Source organism: Arachis duranensis, chromosome 1 (genome assembly GCF_000817695.3).
Source record: "Arachis duranensis cultivar V14167 chromosome 1, aradu.V14167.gnm2.J7QH, whole genome shotgun sequence".
Lineage (NCBI taxonomy): Eukaryota > Viridiplantae > Streptophyta > Magnoliopsida > Fabales > Fabaceae > Arachis > Arachis duranensis.
Window position 1 is genome coordinate 241,493 of NC_029772.3, and position 24,594 is coordinate 266,086.

The window sequence follows — 24,594 nt, forward strand, 5'->3', positions numbered from 1 at the left end:
TAATTATTTAATGGCTATAAATCACAAAAGTTATTAGTCCTAGCATTCGTTATCAATTAAACTTATCTAGTCTAATTAGTCAACTAAGGATAGGGTTATAGCTCGCGTCACTAGACTCGTAGTTGAACCAAATTACAAGGGTTAGCAGGTTAAGTCATTTACTGTTTGTATGAAAATATAGTGACTATGTACCGAAATTATTATTCCACAAAATTATTTTTTAAAATAGGACATATAAAAGAAGTTGATAACGTATGAGTATAGCTCTAACAATGTGCCCAAAGCGTACATCGAAAAAACTTCAACAGTTGATGGGGATAAAGAAAAATTTTGTATTGTGATTAGAGTAAAAGATAAAGAAGAATAGAGACCGATTAAAGTGCAAAAGACTATAACTTTAGAGAATTAACTAAAGGACAACTACAACGAGTCACAACTACTTGATAATGTGATTAAAAGGCTTAAAAAATGTCCACAATTATGAAGCCTACAATTCTGTAGGTTTACGTACGACCGCCTTAACGGTATTTGATCTCCTCAGTGGTCTTAGACATTCTGTTTTAATTTGTGCTGGATTTTCTTCATTCTAAACACACACGGTCAATTCTAAAGAACCCTTGTCTAAAGAACCTCAAATATCTCAAAAATCAGCAAGTCTTTGGGCTTACTTTGACGAGAAAAACCTTCTTTCTATTCTATAGAATGGCAAAATGCTAATGATAATGGTTGAACAATGTCAATACCAAAAGCAGCATAATTAACAACGACAGTGTCAGTGGTATCAAGATCAAAATCTCCCGCCTCTCAAATATTAAAAATGGTATGAAAATGAAAATGGCAAAAGAGGAAATTTATCTACACAGGAGACTACAAAAAGGCGTCAAGAAAACTCTACTCTTATCTATCACCCTACTAAGGAGCAGTTTTTTTTTTAAATTGCAACGACTTAAATGTTGGATGCAAAATAGTGTGACACTATAAGGAAATTCAAAAGACATTAACATTCCCAAGAACAACTTTGAGTTTGTCTCTAGAGACTTGAGGTTCTTAACTCAAAACAAAGTCTTTAACTCCTTAAAATCAAATATCACATCTAAGATCTTAACATCGGTAATCACTATCCAACACGTAGAACATATATATATATATAAAGAAACTATTTAAATAGAAGAATGGTTTCGTTTAAGACTATTCTTAAACTCTTTCTAAAGATAGAAAAACTCCACATGATGAAATTATAATCTTATCGCCATCTTTGGCATAGCGATGAGCTCAGCAATCGAGTAGAGGTCGTGTTATGACGATGAACTTCAAGTACAGTGGCTTGAGATACATTCGGCCTAATAATATCCACAACACAGGAATTTAACCTAGGCCCAACATGAAGGAACCCAACACTTTTAGACCTCACCTCAACTTGGCATACAAACATAGCAACAAGGCATATAATGTCACCCCATGACTAATAGTAAACTCCTAATAATGAAACTACGAGACAACTTAAACTTTAAGTATACTAATCACCCTAATTTTCGTAAATTTAAATCAATTCTCACTTATTATATTACTGACTTAAGCCTTAGAATCTCTATAAGTACTAATACCCCTCCTATCACTTGGCTAAAATCACATTCATATGAAGCACTACATATTCATCAGGTCGTAACACCTTGGAATCAAATCGTAGCGTTTAATAATAGTCAACCGAGTAATAAGCAACACTGTGATTTGACATAACACATAACTCTAACTAATTAAGCACTATTCAAATTTCAACACCGACCTCTAGTATCTTTCATGTGAACAAATATTCATCCTCTAGGTTATCAATTTTACCTTTTTTTTTTCCCTCCCCTCACATAAAGGACCACTTATATTGCAATCTTCTGTACGTAAACACTAAATAATAAGTCACATGTTAAATTCCAATCTCTTAATTATATGAATATCTGGTTCTTTTCTTTCACTTTCATGAAAGCATCTTTACACTTTTTTTTTTCAACTCGTGTTATTTGTCGTTCACCTAATCGAGGAACTCTATTTTTTGTAGGGAGAATATATTCTAAACATAGAAAAAGTCGAGAAGTGTTGTCATCTATATAAAAGATAACATACATATTATGTTTCTTATCCTTAAAATTCCAGTGACTTCATTGTAAATTCTAGCCAATCTTCTCGAAAATTTTCTTATATTCTCTCATTCTCTTTTCAGAGTAATGTGGATCCGTAGCCACCTCAAAAGTGAAGGTTCAATCTAAAGTCTAGACCTACACTATAATACAAATACAGAAACGCCAAAGTGCTGTAAATCCAAGATATACATTGGATTTATTTGTCTATTTGATGCGTCACTCCAAATACTGCGCTATAGTTTGGCGTCAATGGCAACGTAATCCTGTAGAACTGGTTGTCCCACTTATTACATATTATATAGAAAAAGTTTAGAGGCAATTATAATATAAATTAACTAAGTTAATTTTTTTTTTAATTTAAAAATTTAAAAATTAGGGTAATAGATATTTTTTTTGATAATAGACCTACTTTTTAATTAATTATGAATTAATTAGAGTTAGCTGCACTCCTAGTTAGTTTCTAGCAGAACTTTATTATATATATGTTATGGAGAAATAAAAAGAGACTTCAGTTAATGAATGGATTAAAAAAGAACAAAAAATGTAGCAGTGTAATTTACATAACATAATTTCATTTGAAATCTCAAAATAATAAATTTATTGGTCGTTCATATTCATAAGTTATATTTTTTTCCTGTTATTCTTAACCAATGTGGGATTTTGTACGCTCATATTTAGAATCAATAAAATCGGAGCAAAATTTTGTTTCTATTTTTTTCCAAAAAATTTAGTAAATCCACAATAATTTTAAAAAAAACATCACTTGATATAAAATTAACAAATTTTAAGAGTGAAAATATTTTATTTTTTTAATAATGCTTACAAAAAAATTATATTAATANNNNTGATCTTTAATTTTTTAAAATATATATTTAATATATAGTTATTTGATCATTTTTTCAAATTTTTTGGGAATTTATTTTTTGTTTGTATCTTTTAAACTTATTTTTGTCAGCAATATAAATTTTTTGTTACCATTTTAATAATTTATTATTAAATTATATTAAATCATAAAAAAATACTAAATTATATTATGCAATGCCATATTGGCATATTTACACAAGGTTCTTTAATTCTCTCTCTCTCTCTCTCTCATGTTAGTGTCATTTAATTTTTATTTATTTATTTATTTTGATTTGTTACATTAGTGGAAAATATATAAGTTTGAATTTAGAAAAGGTCACATTGCACAAAAATATATAAAAGTAAGTATTTCATCGATCATAATTTTATAAAAGTTAAGTATTTCATCGATCATATTTTTTTACTGATACACAGCATTATTTGAGGTACAGATATAACTATACCATAAATTTTATAATCTAAACAATGCAAGCGTAGCAATTTATACCACATCCACTTGAATATGATGATATTCAGCTGTTGATTAAACTCCCACCACATGAAATCTTCAAGATATATATAATGAGTACAACAGATTGGAATATATATCATCATCCGCTAGCAAAGGCCATAATATCCGACTCATTATTAGAACACCAAAAAGCATTGTCTTTCACTTAACAAACACTTGATTAATATTGTTTTGGGAAATAAATAAATAAACAAACTGAATTGATGTATTGTAACTTGAACATCATGTCTGAAAGTGAACACTACAGCACATCTGCAATGCTCCTTTGATCAAGCTGGAAAGACGAGTGGTGGGCACACACTTATATATACGCGTATGTATATGCATGTATGTGTGGGCATGCATCTATCCAATCAATGTTCTAGTGCGAATTATTTGGCATACACGGATTCCAAAATCTAAGAAATTATTGTTGTATGTATGTGCAAACTCTTAATTATACTAGCAATATATTTGAGAGATGGTTGATAAGAGTTTAAGAAATCAATTGTTTATAAGTCAATTTTAAGGATTTTTTTAAATAAATATTTTAAATATTTTATTTATTGGTATAAATAATTTAGACACAATTTATATTTTTTCGTCCTATTACTTATCTCAAACAAGATAAGACATTAATTTTAAGCAAATAAAACAGATGCACTTGGGAAATGGATCTTCTCCAATTTTACACAAATAAAAAGGTCAAACCACTAGAGAATATAGATCTTAACCAGTCTGGTGATAAAGCTGATATGGCTCTGGATTAATATAATGAAGCTGTCTCTTTTATATTATTACACAAAATTCTACAAAAATTCCTAATCTTAGTGACACAACGAAAAATCATGGAGTGCAAGTGCATGTAAGTGTTAGGAGCCCATTTTATTTTATTATTCTTCATTTTTCTTTCTTTTAATCTCTTTGTTTTAGAAATTTCATTGTTATTCTGTTTTTGTTAACTTCCACTTTACTTTTACATTTTTTATTAAATAATTTTTTTATTTATTTCATATATTTTCATATTATTTGTTATAACTTGCCACTAATAATTCGATGTAGTTTATTTTAACATAAATACTAAGTAATTTTTGGGTTGAGCTCATTATTTTTAGAAAAATCGTATTCATTTTTAAAATTGAGATTTTGATACAAACTCGATTCAATATTCTGTCGAGATTATAAAAAATCGAGTAAAACAGAAATAAATCCTACTCTTTTAATATTGAAGAGTTTAATTTTTTACATAGATATTGTTGTAAGTTAATGTAAATCAACAAAAATGCTCTACAAAGATTTACACATTGAAAAAATCTATTATAAAAAATAAAAAAAATCTTAAAATGATTCAAAAACATAACCAAAATTGTTAAATGTAAGATAAATATGTTTTTATTAACAAAAACTAAGACTAAGATGACAAACATTATCTTGTTACATTTACATTTGTCACATAAACATTGTTATTTGTCAGTTTCTATTAATATAGTAATTTTTGTCATATTTTTAAAATTTTTGAAGAGTAATATTTTTATTGTTTTTAGAATATTTGCTTGCACCTAAATCTTTGAAACACATTTTTTATGATTTATTTTAAAAACAATTCTATTAGAAAGACAATGAAAAATCTGAATAATGTGAATAATAGACTGTAAGTTTGGCCTAATATAAAAAAAAAGTAAAAAACACTCTTCAAATTATATAAATAAAAAAAACCCACATAGTTATTTTTTATGAAGTACAGACACTTCGCTGAGTTATCGTGTCTGCGTGTCGGACACATTTCGGATACGATACTCGTCTGATACGCGTGTTTGCTGTATCCAACCGTGTCTTAATAAAAAATAATAGAGTAAAGTATTGTTTTTGTCCCCAACGTTTGGGGTAAATCTCAAAATTGTCCTTAACGTTTCAATCATCATATTTACGTCCCTAACGTTTTAAAATTGACTCAATGTTGTCCTGCCGTTAGGGATCCGTTAATAAAATTAACGGCGGGACAAAATTGAGACGATTTTGAAACGTTAGGGACGTAAATAGGACTAAAACGTTAGGAACAAAAACGATACATAAAAATAAATTTTATTTTTATTTTTCAATAATATCAATTTTTTATTATACATAGTATTCAATTATTTTTAATCATATTTACACTTAATCACCTTATTTTTATTCTAAATAAATTAATTTTTTTATAATTTTACGCTTAAAGTAATATAATTTTAAATAAATTTTATACTTTTATTCTAAATAAATAATGTAATTTTACTTTCATTACTTAATCACATTACTTATATTTTTTTTATAGTTTGAATTAATTTATTTAGAATGAAAATCAGGTGATTAAGTGTAAATATGATTAAAAATAATTGAATACTATGTATAATAAAAAATTGATATTATTGAAGAATAAAATTAAAATTTATTTCTATGTATCGTTTTTGTCCCTAACGTTTTAGTCCTATTTACGTCCCTAATGTTTCAAAATCGTCTCAATTTTGTCTCGCCGTTAATTTTATTAACGGATCCCTAACGGCAAGACAACATTGAGTCAATTTTAAAACGTTAGGGACGTAAATAGGACGATTGAAACGTTAGGGACAATTTTGAGATTTACCCCAAACGTTGGGGACAAAAACAATACTTTACTCAAAATAAAAAATTATTCTCCTGACACGCCTGGACACACTTAAATACCATCACGTGTCAGCGTGTCCAGTCTTATTCTTAACACATNTAAATAATTGATATAATTAAACATTAAAAATAATTAAAATTTTTAATCTATGTTTTAATATCAATAAAATATCAAAATATCATTGCGATTCATCTAAAATATACTTTATATTTTATATGTATGTGTGTTCCTGTGTCATGTAAGATTTTAAAATTTGCATGTCGACATGTCCAGTGTCCGTGTCAATGTCCGTGTATCATAGGTTATTTCAAATAATTAACCATCCTAAACCCTAATTTATCAAAGCATTTCACCCAAACACCTGTTCTCCCCAAATCGTCTGCCACCCCATCCTCATCAATTATCCCACCTCACATGCGTTAAAAGCTCCCTCACCAACCATCATTGTCGCCCCCTGTAGTCCCCTACCCATGCGTTTATCTCTCCCTCGCTGGCAGCCATCTGAGAGAGAAAGAGAGAGAAAGCGAAAGAGCACCGCAGAGCCTTCCTTCGATCACGTTTTCCAGTCAACTCTTCCGGCGACATTGCATCGATGCATGCTTCGTTTTCTTCCACCAGCTCTCTCTCTCTCTCTCTCTCTCTCTCTCTCTCTCGCCGGCAGCCATCATTGCGGAGGCAAGTCGTCCCCGTTATGTGTCTGTCTCTCCCTCGCCAGCAGCCAACATCGCTGAGGGGCTCATTCTCTCCGTCATGCGTCTGTCGTGCCCCGCTCTTCTCTCTCTTGCACCGGAAGACAACTTCGGGGTCGTTTTCAATCACCGCTGTCTGTCTCTTCCCATACCGTCATAATCCTCAACGCTAATTACGTTGGCGCCACCCATCCCATCTTTCGTCGAGCTCTAACCCGTCGGACACCAACCTCGTGGCATCTGAGAAATTTGAGATAGATCCAAATCCAACAAAAAACAACCATATAGGTAATTATTAAAATAACCATCCGACTACCTAATGAAATGAACATCAAGTATTTGTTAATTATATATAGTTAAACTAACCATCCTAGTAAGAATTACAATAACCATCTGCCAAGAACGGCGGCTTTATGCTCTGTCAAAACGGCTGTAATTGTCAACAACGACGAGTTTTTGCCAAGGACCAGAGATTGATGACAGCGAGTTTTTGGCATGTATCAGAGATTGAGAGGTTATGATGAGAGTAGGAGTAACTGTACGTAGTGTGAATGTGTTTAATTGTTAATCCAAATTTTTCAAATGTTAAAATTTAAAATTAAATAATTAATTAAGACCATCTCCAGTCAGGAACTCATCCCAATCTCTATTTATGACCCACCTGTCATAAAAAGTAACTCCACGTCAGCTTTTGCATCATAAACAGTAAATAGAAACTCAAAGCATCTCTCTCTTCTCCATTAGGAGAAACTAACTTTAGTCCTTGTTGTGGTCCCACTTAATTAATTAATTAAAATACTTAAAAATAATAATTATTTTTTTAATAATATTATTTAAATTTATAAAATTAAAAATAATTTACTATTAAAAGATATGAATATTAAAAACATTCATATATAACAATAATACACAATATATAATTTAGTATTACACAAATTTGGGCAGGGACCCAATTAAAAAGAAAAAAAGTACAGAGATATAATTAAAAATTTTGCAAAACTATAGAGATTAACTGACTAATTAAACCTTTTAAATTTTAAAAATAAAAATAACCAACCCAACCAAAAATTATTTTGTAAAGTGTAAAAAATTAAATTTATTTTTTTATGTAAATAAATTTAATTAATTATAATTTAATATAATAATATAAATAATATTCAATATTAATTATGACATAAATTATTAACTAAATAAAAATTTAATTATTTAATCTAATTAATTATTATATTTAATATAATTATTTAATTAATTAAGATTTTATATAATTATTTATTTTTATAATAACTTGCCAAGTGGCAAGTTATTATTAGATACTATGAGTTTCCATTCAAAGGGATTCACTCTTCTCAAAAGCTGTGCAAGAACTCCCTCAATCTTCTCTCCAATGGTAAATTCAGTTTATGGTTTAGGGTTTAAGATTTAGGGTCTCAACTTCTTGTCCGTTGGAGTTGCTCTAATAACCTGATTTTTAATTTTAATTTTATCTTTTTTTTTTAATTTATTGTTCGGATTGTTCATAATTATCATTGTTTTTCTATACTTTTTCTTTTAAAAATATTATTTATATATGAAAAATTAACTATTATGTATTTATATATGAATTAATTAATTTAATTTTTTATATTTTTATATTTAGCATATATTTTTTATAATGATTAATTTAGTGACTTATTTTTTGTATAAGTACATAATGTAATTGAATAAATAATTTAATTAAGTTCTTTTGAAAAAAAACTTAAAACATAAGGATTTATATTAAAAATAACTTATAAATAAATTATTTTGTGTTTGGATTTTTAGTAATAAAAATACTTATTTTAAAAAAAAAGTGATAAAAAAATTTTATTATAGGAGAAGTCGTGTTTTTAACTTCTCCATATGTATACTTTAAATGACCTTTTCGAAAGTCATAAGTTAATTTTGAAAATTGTATCAAACATTAATGTTGTAACTTTTTATAAATTAAAAATAAAAACATACTTATAAACCTATTCAAATTGGTTACTGATGTTAAAAAATGCTAGGGGCCTTCAGAATTTATTGATTTTAGCTATTACTTAGTTATCAATTTAATTTTTTTAGATTGGTTTGGTAAATTTGTTTGAAGAGGTACTATAAACACTTTATTTTACATTTAGTAAATCAAAAAATTCTTGTGCTTATGCTTCATCTTTTAAAAATGAGGATATTTTTGAAAACATCTAAAAAGGAGCTTTTTAAAGTTGGATTGTGCTTATCAAAATTATAAAATCTAATATAACATCATACATTAATTAATATTTAAATTTAATTCTTACATTAATGTCTATTATAATATTTTAAGGGTTTATTATCATGTGTCCTAAAAAAAGTTTTGATTGAAAATATAAAAGATTTAAGTTTTCAATGCATTTATTTTGGATTCATTAAATAAAAATATTTTAAATTTGTCATTAATGGTAAGCTTATCATTAGTTAAACCCTATTTTTAAATGAATAAATCTCTACATACAAGTCAATTAACCAAACAAGTCTAACAAGTCATTTACATTCATGCGTGCACGTTCTTCTTCGCGCCACTGCTGTACACGTTCTTCTTCATTATCCTTGATACTTCGTCTTCTTCTTCTCCTTCTTTTTCATTAATTTTCTCTTTCGTTATCGTCGTCACCAACGCCACCTCCTCCTCATCCTCTTCCTGCCCCTTTTCTCATTGGAATTTCTTCTCCTCCTTCCTTTTTCTCCTTCTCCTACATCATCTTCATCATCGTGATCATCATCGTTATAGTCATCGTCGTCTTCTTCTTATATGTATCATTGTTATCGTTATCGCCGTTATTATTATCGTTATCGTATAATTTTGCCATATCGATTACGTTGCCTGATCCAAAATTGATTTGGAAGTTTTTTTATTAATAATTTAGTCAATTTTGTATGTTGTTTTCAAACTCAGTTTGTATGTCGTAATCATTAAAAAATATATTTTTGTATATTTGTAGCAAATTTTTGGTGTAAAAATTAAGAAATTTGTGTTATTGTAAAGCAATTTCGATGTATTTTTATTCTGATAAGTTCTGCATAATTCAAAACTCTTCCTCTTCCTCATCTTTTCCTACTGGTTCTTCTTCTTTTTCATCATCATCATCGTCATCTTCTTTTTTCTTTCTTGTTCATCTTTTCCTTCTTGTTTTATATTCTCAAATTTCTTCTTTTTTTACTCTCTTAACAAGAATAAAAATAAAAAAATCAAATAAAGAAGAAGAAGAAATACATAATGCTGTAAAATTACTTGGAAGATAATGAACCTACATTTATTCAACTAAAAGAAAGAAAGTAATAAAAAATAGAAGAAAAAATGCATTAAAAAAATATTTTTGTGTATTTGTAGTGAAATTTTGGAGTAGAAGTGCTGAATCTGAATTATTATTGTGATTAATTTATTCCATTCTCGTTTAAGTGTATTTTGAAAAAATTTCGGTGTTTTTAAAAATATTTGGGTGTATTTTAAAAAATTTTCGGTGTATTTGTATTTAGATAAATTCGACATAATTCAAAAGTCTTCCTCTTCCTTTTCCTTATTTTCTGCTGCTATTTTTTCTTTTTTCATCATCATTATCATCATTTATTTTTTTCTTATTCATCTTTTTCTTCTTATTTTATCTTCTCAAATTTTTTTTGTTTTACTCACTTAATAAGAATAAAAATAAAAGAAAATTAAATAAAGGAGAAGAAACACATAATACTGCAAAATTACTTGAAAGATGATGAAATTACATTCTTTCCATTAAAAGAAAGAAAGAAATAAGAAAAAGAAGAAGAAGAAAAATGCATTAAAAGAAACATTTTTGTACATTTGTAGCAAACTTTCGGTGTAGAAGTTCTGAATTTGAATTATTATTGTGATGAATCTGTTCTATTCTCGTTTTGATATATTTTGAAAAACTTTCGGTGTATTTTGAAAATTTTTTGGTGTATTTATATTCTGATAAGTTCTGTATAAATCAAAACTTTTCCTCTTCCTCTTCCTTTTTTGTTGTTTCTTCTTCTTCATTTTCTTATTTTATTTTTTCATAATTCTTCTTAGAAGAAAAAAATCAAACAAAAAAATACACAATGTTGCAAAATTAATAGAAAGAGAAAAAAAATGTAGCAATAACAGTAGCAATAAAAAGAACGACAATAAAAATGAAACACGCGAAGAAAAAGGGTGGAGTAATACAAAGAAGGAGGAGGAGGAGGAAGAAGAAAAATGGCGTGATTTTACGTGTGCCATTATGTAAGTTGGTTTTATTGGGTTATGATTAATTTGTTTAGATTTATTTACCAAGAAGACTTGTATATGTAACAGAACTGTTTTTTAATTTTGAAAACTATTTTACCAAACATATTTATTATTATTAGTACTTATTAAAAATTATTTTTAATTTAATTTACCAAACATAAATATTGTAATATTTAAAAGTTAATTTTTATAAATTATTTTTAGAAAGTAAAAGTTTTATTAAGATTAATCATTAAAAATTATTAAAATATCAATATATCGATGTACTTAAAAAAAAATTAATAGTTAATTAGTAACAAAAACAATAAAATCTAATGCGCTTTGGTTATTTTTGTTACTCCCATAGTCCCATACTAAGTAATATATGCAGCGGTCACCTGACAGAAATAATATTTCCTAATAGGGAAATCATTTATATTTGTGTTGAGGATGGAGAGGTGAGGAAGGCAATGATTCAGACAGGGCGGAGGACACATCTCATTCTCTCCACCAATCCAATAATTTCTTTAATCTACCTTCTCACTTTCCCACTCCTCTTATATTAGTACTATTAAGTCTCCCTCTCCTTTAACTCAACAATCCAGCCACCACCACCACTACTACTATTCATTCCTTGTTTCTCACTCAAAAATTTCAAATTTCTAAATATTAATTAATCAATCCTTCATTTGTCAAATATGCGAAGCATGGTAAGCAGCTCTGCTTCGTCACGAGGCATTGCTGCCATCGTTGGGGTGGGCCCCAATCTGGGACTATCAATCGCCCGCAAATTCGCTCACGAAGGCTACACGGTGGCCATCCTTGCTCGCGACTTAGGTAGCACTCATCATCAGCAACACACAAAATCATAATTATATCAAATAATTGAATTGAGTGGATGATGCAGGGAGGCTGTCGAGATTTGCGGAGGAGATAGCACGGGAAGAGAAGTCGCAGGTGTTCGCGATTCGAATCGACTGCTCTGACTCAAGAAGCGTAAGGGAGGCCTTCGAAGGAGTGCTGTCCCTCGGATTCGTCGAGGTCCTTGTCTACAATGCTTACTATCATCCACTCCAAAACACCTCCTTCCACGACCTCCGCCTAGACTCCTTCCAGAAATCCCTTGCTGTTTCTTCCATTGGCGCCTTTCACTGCGCTCAACAGGTAACAATCACATGTTTAAAAAAGTGCAGAGAAGAGAGAACGCTATATTTTCTATTTCATGTTTAACTGCCAATCACAGCAGAATACAACGAATAGTGATTGAAGGAATTTGTAGTTTACTTTTCGATGGAATTAATAAAGTGAAGGAATAATTATTAAGGTGCTGCCGGGCATGGTGGAAAGAGGAAAGGGCACGATTCTCTTCACTGGCTGCTCCGCTTCTCTAAACGGCATTGCTGGATACTCTGAATTATGTAAATACAATATAATACACTCTCTTCTTGTTTATTTTAATTATGTGTTACTCTTATTTAAATACTTCCATGAAAATACAGGCTGTGGGAAATTCGCATTGAGAGCACTATCGCAATGCCTGGCGAGGGAATTTCAACCTCAGGGAGTGCACGTAGCCCATGTTATCATAGATGGTGTTGTTGGCCCACCCAGGTTCGTTTCGTTTCTTTATTTAATTATATATTTCTCTTCACAAGATCCTCTTCCTTTTTTTCCACTCTCATCATCATCCTATATCATATATATCCTCATTCGGATCTTCCACCTAGTTACTTGCCAATTATTATCTTGTTCCAATTCCACACCCCCTTCGATTCCTAGTTATTATTCTACCCATTAACGACCTACCTGAATTTTTTTTTTCTTTATTTTTTCTCTTAAAAAAGGGTAAGAATAATATTGCTTAATAAATTTACATATAAGGAGTTTTAATGGAAAACTAAGACACAAACATACTTTTAAGTTCATATTATTGGAAGAGTTTCAATTGTACTAGGAACACCCGTATTTTAGTTGTTTTAATCGTTTATTTGAATTATAAAAAATATATATAATATATATTAATTAAAATCAACGGTTAAAATAACTAGAATATCATGTTTCACAATACACTTGAAATTTTTTCCATATTATTTTATGATTTTAATACATTGCTGGTCTATAAAGTGTGAAAGCTAAGAAAATGCTAAATCACTATAGATAAGTACCCAATGATTTGTCACTTGTCTATTATTATACTATTTTACATCATCAATGCATAACAATTAATTAAATTTGGATATTCTAAATTTTAAATTTGTATTTTAGAGAATAAAATGTGATCATTTACTATTTATTTTATAAATAAAACAAAAAAAATATAAGAAAAAAATTATTAAAAAAATGAGAGATCACATTTTATCTTTTAAAGTAAAATTTATAATTTAAAAGATCCAAATCTTAATTAATTGGTATCATTAATAAAACCTAAAGAAAATAAGAAAACAAACAACAACAAAAATATTATTTTTAAACCAAAATTAAAATCTTATTTTCATATATATATATAACTACTAATTACATATTAAAGTTTACTTACTTTTTTTTTTGTTTCATCTCTTCTCTATCTTTATATTAAATGTATGTCTCAATACAAAAATACTATTTAAGTAATAAAATTAATCCCTTTGTATTTATATATAAATACATATATAATTTAATTTATATATTTTATATTTTAAAACATATTATACGCTGATAATTGATTTTAGTATTGAACTATATACATAAAATGATTGGTCTCAATAATACTATACATACACCAAAATAACATCAAGCTAAGTGTCATCTTTCACTTAAATAGTATGAATTGATCTCACCAATTCCACTAAATAAAATACACTAAAAAAGTTATTAGAGAAATAAGTAACTTATTAGCAACAGAAAAAATTAGAGAAATATTAGAGACTTATTAAAATTTATTATTTTTTATCTTTATTTTTAGTCATTTACTCAATATATTCAATTTTGTAATTTAACTACATATTTTAGTTTATATTTTTAAATATTAATAATAAATAATAATAAATTCTGATAATTTTCTAGTATTTTTTACTGAAATTAAATATAAATAAAAATAATTTTGAGAAAACCAAAAAAAATGGCAACTAAATAAGTGTAGTTTAGTGGTAGGGCAAATGGCAATTATAGTATGTGTGTGTGGAATGTTGTAGAGGGCAAACGGCGTCGTCTCAAGAAAGAATAGTAGCATCATCATATGGGGAGTTAAGTAGCAGTAACAGTGGAGTAGTAGTAGGAAGTGGAATTGTTGATGGAACAATAATGGACCCAGACACGCTGGCTCAAACCTACTGGCACTTGCACATTCAGGACCGAAACGCTTGGACCCAAGAAATGGACCTACGATCTTCTTGCGCTAGATTCTTCTAGCTACCTCCTCCATACATCAATCAACAATTATTATGTAATTTGTCTTTCTTAATCACCTTCATTTTCTTCTGTCATCAATCATTGCTTCATCATCATATAGTATATCTATCAAGAGTTAATTTGTGACGTGTCTTACTTTTAGTTTCTCTCACATTTATTCATGAAATTGGAACTACTTATATACTCAGCATGCTGTGTGTACAAATTAAAGATTGTGTGGAGTCAAATGTCAAAACTCCTCCAAAGTAATTATCTTTTGTTTTGTTTGTGAAAAATGAAAAGGAAATGATCCATTTGTGTATTTATTTTGATATATAATAATAATAATACTACTACTATTTTTACTATATCATGATAGTTCTGTCTATAATTTTGTAATTTATCTCTTGAATATTTCTTTTGATTTTAGATGTTTTTTAGTTCGATTTTATTAGGTAGACAATGACTTTTGTAAATAATATAAACAATAAATTTTAAAATTTGTTCAATAAAATAAAAATATATTACATCTCTACGAAAATCACAAAAGATGAATGCTAGGAGGCAGCGAAATTTGTGATTTATAACAATCAATTAATTAATTTTAATGGTTTGAAATTTTATCCAATAGTATGGAATTACTCACTTTTTTTGCTGGTTAAGTATTAGACAAATTTTAATAAAAGTGCTGGCTCTCTAGACTTTTTCATCACAAAAATCACAAGTAAAAAAAAAAAGGTTACTATATATATATAATTGTATTGTTTCACTAAACTCATTGTTCTACTTTTCCTTTTTAGTTAATTCATTGCATTCATTGAGAAAAAATTACCAAAGAAAAAAAAAAGCTGCCTTCTCTACTCACATGTTCATTTTCCAAATCTAATTTACTTTTACAATTTTTTTTATCTATATTTCTCCATTTTTTCATATACTCTACTTTATACTATTCAATGAATTATTGACATGAAACTTTAAGTAAAATGATAAATAAATTATGCCAAAATAAGATAATAAATCGTATAAAATTATATGTTGAAATCTATGTTAACATCAAATTAAGCATCTCACGTTTGGAAGTATAGTGGTAAGGATACATTATTATTTCATGGCATAACATTGAATAAGAAGAAATAATGGGTTGTGATTAATTAAGGAGTAAATTGTCGGTTATGGGTCAAGTGGGGGTCTAAGAGGTTTAGGGGCCCATCCATGGAAAAAGCTAAGGGTAGCGAAGGAGTGGGATGGGGACAACCCTTGCATGGATGAAACCAAGAATTCGTGTTCTAATTTTGGACACAAAAACTATGTGTAGTTGCTTCGATATCCAAAAAACACTTTCTAAGAATTGTTATTTTCATCTTACACTTTAACCCTAAACCAAAAATCATTCATCACTTATTCAATTTTCGCACCATTGAGATTTATTAAAAGGACAAATTTTATGTTGCTACTATAAAGTAGTAATAATAATATATGAGAATGGATTAATTTACACTCGGTGTAAGTTTTGCCGGTTTATTATGTGAATTTCATCAATCTAACCACCATTAAGTTCCGCAAACTTATTATATAGATCAATAAAAAAGCTTTATAAAATTTAGGATTAATTTGATATGTTGCTATAACACTTTATTTTTATGTATAATATAATGTTAAAAATACAAAAAAGAAATTAGATGATAAACTCATGATTCAAGTCATTCAACAGTTAGATTGACAAAATTTATTGTGCATAGAAATTTATTAATAGTATAAGTCAACAACTCTCATACCAGGTAGATTCCTCCTCATTTTATATATATTATTTTTGTATTTATTGAAAGTTTTTACATTTCATCATGGTCGTTATTCACATTGAATTAAAATTTGTAGATAGTAAGAAGTTAATCATCATTCACGGTTTGTTTTAAGAAAATTTCACATATATATAATAACCAAGTCATATATATATATGACTATTAACCGCAAAAAACCCAAAAATATTTGGCTAATAATAAAACTATCTCTAAAAAATCAAAATGACAAAAATGCTTCCAAATGCTTTAAAAACATAACAAATATAGAGTATATTATTTTCTCAGCAAATAATTTTTCTATTCAAAAACTAATTATTTTCATCAAACTTTTAAATTTTTTAGAATATTTTTATTATTTTAAAAATATTTTTGTCCGCGCCTAATTTTTCAATAAATGTCTAAATTAAAACATTTTATTATGATGAATTGATTGAATTCTCTCTATATATATATAGGTGAATTCTACTCTATTTTTTTTTAAATAAAGGACAAATTACTTCTTGTGATTATACAGTGATTATTGATAAGGGAACCACTCAGATAAAGACGCCTAAAACGTCTTTTTTTAAAGATGTTTTTTAGTAATTAAAATTTAATACATATAATCGATTAAATCATGTTATTTTTGTCAAAATTAGACTATATAAATTGATTTAACTGAAAAAATTGTGAATCAAATGTTGAACTTATTATGGTTTTTTACCCTATATATTAATTTTGAAAATTCTAAATTTTAGTCTTTTATTTTTCTGTTGTCATAGGGTTTGGATTTAGAATTTTTAGAATTAATATATATATAATAGGAGTATTTTAATTATTTTCTATAATAAGGGTATTGTAGTCATTTTTTATAAAAAAAATATTAATTTAGACCAATTCAAAATTTGATTCACCATTTTTTTGCTCAAATCAATTTGTCTAACCTAATTTTGACAAAAATAACATTATTTAATCGATTATATGTGTTAAATTTTAATTATTAAAAAATATCTTAAAAAAAAGACGTTTTAGGTGTCTTTATGTGAGTGGCTCCCGATTAATAAATTAGCCTTCTATCCAAGTTTCATGATTTACATTATCTTTTTTTTTTAATTGACGCTATGCTTTTCTTAAAACTTGATAACAGTGTCATTTTCATCATCCTTACCAAATACACATTTTTTCTCCAATTTTAAAACCCTAATTCTTCTCAAATCTAATCACTATTTCCAATCAATTAGGTTAGGATTTTAAACTTGTTCTTACGCTTTCTATCTCCAATTTCAACGAGCACGTCTATTAATTTTTGTAGTCCTTTCCTTCCTATGATTTTTTTAGTATTTTTTTTAAAATACAGCCCAGATCAATAATGGTACTTCTCTTCACGTGACTAACTCCTATAGTCTTGTATAACTATATAACAAAAACAAACCAAAATATTAGTTAATTATAAAAATAATGAATCAATATTAGTTAAAATTTTTAATAATTACCAAAAGATAATTTAAGACAAGTTAAAGATAAAAAATTTAAAATATTTTTATTATCAATATATATATATATATATATATATCCAAAATTACTTATAAAATTACATTCAAATTAATTAAACTTAGGTATAATAATAATAATTTACTAGCTACCTCATGGTAATAGCTTCCTATAAAAAAAAACTAGTTATTAGTATGAACATGCATAACAGATTTTCAATTTGTTCTGAAATAAAACTTCTGTCACTTCTTATGATAGGAAGTATTATATACTATACACAACAGTTACACATACGAGAAAATTTAATATTTTCAAAACCAATATAACTTCGTTTTACTAATGTTAGAAAAAATATTCTGTTTACATTTTGTGTCAATCAAAGTTGAAGAAAGAGAAAAAAATATCTGCATACCAAATTAAATGAGAATCAATATTATTCTTTTGAAGGTTTGGAATTTGGACCTATATAATGCATTATTCATGAATATCCTTGTACTTGAGTATATACCAAGAGTATAGAAAAGAAACAACTTGAACTGTATAATAACCACTACTACGACCATATTCAAAATTTTTGGGCAATTTCATTATTAATGAAAACTTAGAAAATAATGATATATTAGTGGAATAGTTGGAGAGAATAATAATATATTAATTATTAGATAGTCATTCAATATGTCAATAAGTGTCCAATAAGGAAATAATAATAAAGGATTTTCATAAAAATTAGCTATTGTGATTAGTCCAAATAAACATCAAATAAAAAGACATTCATAATATAATTAATAAAATAATAAAAAATCATAAAATTATCAGAAATCATAATAAAGAACAGGTTGAGGCACATGGCTGTAAAATATGTGATTGACTGAGTTTATAAACATACTATTGATGCCAAGTAATAAGTAGTATAGTATTATTTTCCATATCTAGAAGAAAAGGGAAAAAATGCCGTCTTATATAAAATTTTGGGTAAACTACATACATAAATTAAACACATAACAATATTACATGAAAGTCTCAAACTAAATGACTTTCGTGAATGTTTTTCTTTATAATTTTATATAAATTAAATTCATTAAATTTAAAATAATCATTACTACTCTAAATTGATTCAATATAATTCGAATTATATAGTACACTAAATTTAAATATAAATCAAATTCATTAAATTCGAATTAATCATTATAGAACTAAATCGAATCACTATGGTTCGAATTACATAATACACTACTAATAAATCAAATGAAATCAATTTAATTTATAATTCTCTAATAAATCGAATGTAATAAATTTGAGCTTTATATATAAATCGAATAGTGGTAAATTGAATATAATTCACTAAGTTTGATTTAGTATATAGTGACCTATATATATAAATTGAGCTGAATTAATTTGATTTACTCTAATACTAACGTATATAAATACAAGTTGAACGGGAATTCTTTATCATAGCGGGACTCACAATGGCTAGTGATGATAGTTTTTAGTTCTGATGCATTATAGAGGGTCGATTAAGAAAAAAATGCAATCTAAAATAAAATTTACTAATAAGGATTCGCTTAGTGTTTTCCTCAAATCTTCTACGAATTTCACCGAGTTTCAAAATACTATAATCCAAAAAGTGGAGCAGCATGGTGTGAAACGGGTGAAAAATTTATTCTATAGAATTTCGATTTTCGTGTTACGTGTTAGTGTGAAGTATGATTCCTTCGTCAAAAGCAATGACGAAGATTTGCAAGTTCTGTTTTATTATCGTTGTCAATTTTTCGAGGTGAAAACCCCTGAGTTATTGGCCAAATTTGTAGATGTGGTCTATAGTTCAGGAGGTTCAAACCGGAATGTTCAATCTTCAATAATGCCAGCCTGCGCTAGTTCAATGCCTCTTAGTGTGCCTTATCATTTGTGTCTGTGATTGCACTTGAGGCAGTTTTGGTTACATCTCTGTCCTTCGTATACGTAGCTGATCTAAATCACAATCGTGGCGGAAAAATTGGTGATAATCGACCCTTCGATGAGCTTGCAATTGCAATGGCCAGTATTCTTGTTATGGTCCTAGTTTTCGGAGAGGGTGAAGCACGGGATGGTGTAAGGATGTACTACGGATGATGATGATGATGATGATATGGAGCCTGCTACGATTGCTGATGATAGTGATGATGATATAACGAGGAGTATAATAATTTAAGAAATCACCTAAAATCTATGATGCACGAACACTGACACGGGACACGATACGATACAGGACACGTCGACACGCGAATTTTAAAATCTTATATGACACGGGGACACGCATACATATAAAATATAAAGTATTTTTTAGATAAATCGTAATGATATTTTGATATTTTATTGATATTAAAATATAAGTTAAATTTTTTAATTATTTTTAATGTCTTATTCTAATTATATCAAGTATTTAAAATATTTTTTGTTTTAATAAATAATAATATATACTATATCTAAATTTATTTTAAGAATATATGTTAAGAATAAGACTAGAAATGTTGACACGTGATGGTATTTAGGTGTGTCATATTTTTTATTAAGACACGGTTGGACACAGCAGACACACGTGTTAGACGAGTGTCGGTGAGTGTCGTGTTCAAAATGTGTCTGACATGCGGATACGATAAATCAACAAAGTATTCGTGCTTCATAGCCTAAATGGATAATCCTAATAAAAAATACTTTAATAAATATAACAGATATTGTAAACCTGAACATAAATAAGCTAATATTTAAGAATTATATTAAATTAAACAAGATTAACCTAAATTAAATTAAATTCTAATAGAACATAGTTAATTTGATATTTATGACGAAAAGCTAAACCCTAAACTATAACGAGATTTGTAGTGCCTCATTAATTTAACATTTAATAATATAAATTTTAAATAAATTAAATAATATTAAATTCTTACTAATCCTCTACTGTCTAGTAAAACCCAACACTTGAAATCTAAATTAAATTAAATTAAAGTCCAACAAAATTTTTAACCTCGTTAAACACCTAACATTTAAAACTTACAAATTTTAATCAAACCTGTTATCACTACTTGTCAACATACTTAGTTATTCCTTTTCCAACATGTATTTGTGGTTTCAATGTTCTAACAAACTACTACCCATAAATCAATACTTTAACTACTATTTAAAATTTAAAATTCTAATAATTCTAATAATCAAGTTCTAAGTGATTTAATATCACTAATAATTCTTTATTTCTTGAAGAAATAAAATAAATTTCATTCACTAACCTTTTCATCGATGTTACCAGTAATATGAGCGACTCCGTCCAACCGATAGTTTCGATTCGGATTATTTTTCATTTTCGCAGTTTGAATCTTGTAGTATATATTTCCTTAGTCTATTTGAATTTTACGTTTTGGATGGATAGGTTTAGTTTGGTGAAATATAATTCGAAATAAGTGAATTCGAATTTTATATATAAGGATATCTATGCTAAATCGAATTAATATATATCGATTTACTACTATAGCACGTTCAACTCATAAATCGAATTTATTTCATTCGAATTATTATGACGGTGTAATTTGAATTTACTCCATTCAAATGATTAGGTGAGATAATATCATGGGTTAATTCGAAACTATTTGTATCGAATTACTATAAATTAGCTAATACCATGAATATTTTGAATTTCATTCTTTAGTAAATCAAAATTAATTACTTTAATGTACATTATTCTCTACTAATTCGAATTATATTAATTTAATTTAGTACTATAATGACTAATTCAAATTTAATAAATTCAATTTATATAAAATTATAAAAGAAAATATTCTCGTAACCTTATTTAGTTTGAGACTTTTATATAATATTATTATGGGATTAGATTATGCGTATATTTTATCTCTTAAAATTTAAAAGTAAAAGTATAAGTATTATTGGGTAAAGTACATTCTCTCATAGTGCGCTCTCACCATTGGTTCTCTCTTCCCGTAAATCTCCAAGCTCATTACTCCCTTATCTCATTTCTCAGAAATTTGACCCTAAAAATAAATCAATTAACATTTATGTTTCTTATCTATTTAAAGAAAGTATATGTTGTTTAATGTGTATCTGCTTTTTTAAAATTGTGGGACTGCAATTTGATTTGCTCCGCTTCCAATCCTATTTGCTCCAAGTTGGATTACGTTGTCAATCCTATTTAAAGAGATTAGATCGAATTGAATACTTGTGAATAGAATTAAAGTTTACTAAACTTAACTATATGAATTTAGATTTTTTAAAGTTTAAATTTTATTTTAAAGAGTAAAATATGATTTTTTATCATTGATTTTATATATAAGACTAAAAATAAATATAAAAGAGAAACTATTTAAAAATAAAATATCACACTTTATTTTTTAAAGTGAAATTCAAACTTTAACATCCAAATCCTAACTATATTGCTAGGTTTTAACTTTTAAGTAATAAAAAATATACAAAACTTAACTTTTTAAGTATCTAATGCCTATGCATTTGTGTGGGACGCAAAGCATATGTTGTATCATTGAAATAATTACTTATTGGGAGGGGTTTAAAAATTTCGATTTGTTACAAAGAAAGTCTAGAGAGCAACAAGGAAAAACAATGTCACGCATAATAAAAAGTGTTTTCAGAATTATTTACTAAAGTTAAATATTTTTTATATATTTACGGTATAGAAGTAATTTACTCGTTTCGATTAATTGCTAAATTATATTTTATTTTTGTATGTTGAAGAAAAACATTTTTATTTATTGTGTTAAATTACTTTTTAATCTTTGATTCACAATATAAATTCTCTACTACACAGCAACTAGAATAACCAATTAAAATTAATTCTCAAAAAATTAACTACATTAGGATATTTTAAAAAAAATCACAAATATTAAGGATAAAAAATATACTTTACTCAAATTAATTATATTTAAATTATTTTGCATTTAAAATTTCCAATATCAACGGGTGTTGACTTAGTTAATCAATAAACTCATGTATTTATGGGGATAAATTAATATAATTTTCCACTAATGCGAGAAATTAATTAGTTTATAATACATTATGTTTGAATATTCAGAAATAATACTATTTATCCTATTAAATTATTTTTATTTTTTATTTAAAAAATTATAATATTCTATTGCATATTCCGCTCAAATAAAATACATTTTAATAAAGTTACTCAGTTAATATTAATTTTTAAAATCATTTTAATAAAATATTTTTATGTTTAGATATTGAAATACTCATTCATTGCACAGGTATAAACCTAAGTAATAAACAAAAGTTTGAAGCAGAATATTTTCCCATTTTATTTTTATTATTAAGTATAAAAAGGTTACATTAATTAGCATCTAGCTAACAAACAAAAATAGATAGTTTGAAAATACCCTATATTGATTCCCAATATAAAATCACATAAAAGTTAAATTCATTTAGAAATTTCTTAGACTTTGTTCATGATTTGTCCCAATATAAAAAGTCATACGAAACCGGACAAAGTGATTGCTATACTTATTGGAGGTATATGATCGATTCTCCAAATTAAACTTGTTAAGTAATATTATATTTTTAATGATATGATTGGCTCAATTGACATAATTTTCTATCAACTGTTATTATGAAACAGAGACACAGAGACAGCATTCTTTATGCTTTCTTCTTCTGATCTCTGATTATTAGTCCAAAAAGAACGGAACTTGAAAAGCAGAGAGTGGTTGAGGAGTGTGTAAGAGGACAAAGGGTGAGATCACATCATAGTCGAAAAGCAACCAATGTATTATTATTGAAGGAGCCGTCATATATACATGTGAAGTTCATGACGAAAGAAAAGGTTCCATCCACCACATGACCTGCTTTCTTTGGTCTAAGAGAACGCATTTTTTATTTAAATAAATAAAATAAAAATAATAATTATCGAAATAAATATTTTTTAAAATATTTATCGATTTGTTTTTTCAGTTATATCTCGTTATACTATAAATGAGATAAATTTGTGTGTATTTCGTTTACAGTGTAAATAAGATACGACACGTTAGCTGAAACGTATCTGTAAACGAGATAAGGCCGAACGACGCCTATAAGTATAAGTCATTTATAGACCGTTTCTGGACCCCATTTTGACTTAGTCAAACTCTTTCTCCCTTCTTTTTATTCTTTTCGACCATATTTGAGCCCGATACGGTAATGGCACGCCAGGCGGGGAACGACGGGGACATCAACAGACTAAATGAGACGTCGCATTACGCAGGAGCAGCCGACTTCGAAGTTAGTTGTGTTCGGTTCGGTTAATCTAAGGATGTGGACATTGTTAGGGTAGTCTCGTAGTGACAAGCAATAAGTAAAATGCTTTAGGGATTGGACTGTATCATGAATTTAGAACAATATTTGCTTGTGTAAAATTGGTACGACCTAATTAGAATTTGCTTACCGACATAAATAATTTAGAGACATCTGTAGAGTAGACACATGGTAGTATGTTCCTAAGCAGTAGTAGTACTTTGTTCTTAAGTAAAGTATAAAAAGTTATTATTATCTCTTTATAGGTTAAATTTTTTTTCACTCCGTAGAGGCCTCGCCTTCTACTGCCGCGACGAGTCAGCCATACCCTTCCTCCACCAGACGCCATTGTCTCGTATCTGGCTAAAGCCGGATTCGGCGACACGGTGCCCCTCAAGGACTTCACATTTGACAATTCCCTGATTTTGGCTCTCGTGGAGCGATGGCGTCCGAAGACGCACACGTTTCATCTCCCGTGGGGTGAGGTCACTATCACCCTGCAGGACGTGGCGTACCACCTAGGCTTAGGTGCACACGGGAACCCCGTTGGGGGTGCCTTCGTGACTTTGGTAGGTGGTACGGCACGGAGACGTGGGCCATGGTGAAACAGCTGCTTGGTGCCAGGCCTCAGGTGGC

General features: G+C 27.9%; 1 protein-coding gene across 1 annotated transcript; it reads left to right on the top strand.

Annotated features, from left to right (window-relative positions):
- Positions 1-11,471: 11,471 nt before the first annotated feature.
- LOC107488750 (uncharacterized) lies at positions 11,472-14,689 on the top strand. Its single transcript, XM_016109550.3, has 5 exons — positions 11,472-11,890; positions 11,961-12,217; positions 12,378-12,471; positions 12,553-12,664; positions 14,224-14,689. Exons 1-5 carry the CDS (start codon positions 11,752-11,754, stop codon positions 14,438-14,440), a joined length of 819 nt encoding a protein of 272 aa, XP_015965036.1. The 5' UTR covers positions 11,472-11,751; the 3' UTR covers positions 14,441-14,689.
- Positions 14,690-24,594: the final 9,905 nt, after the last annotated feature.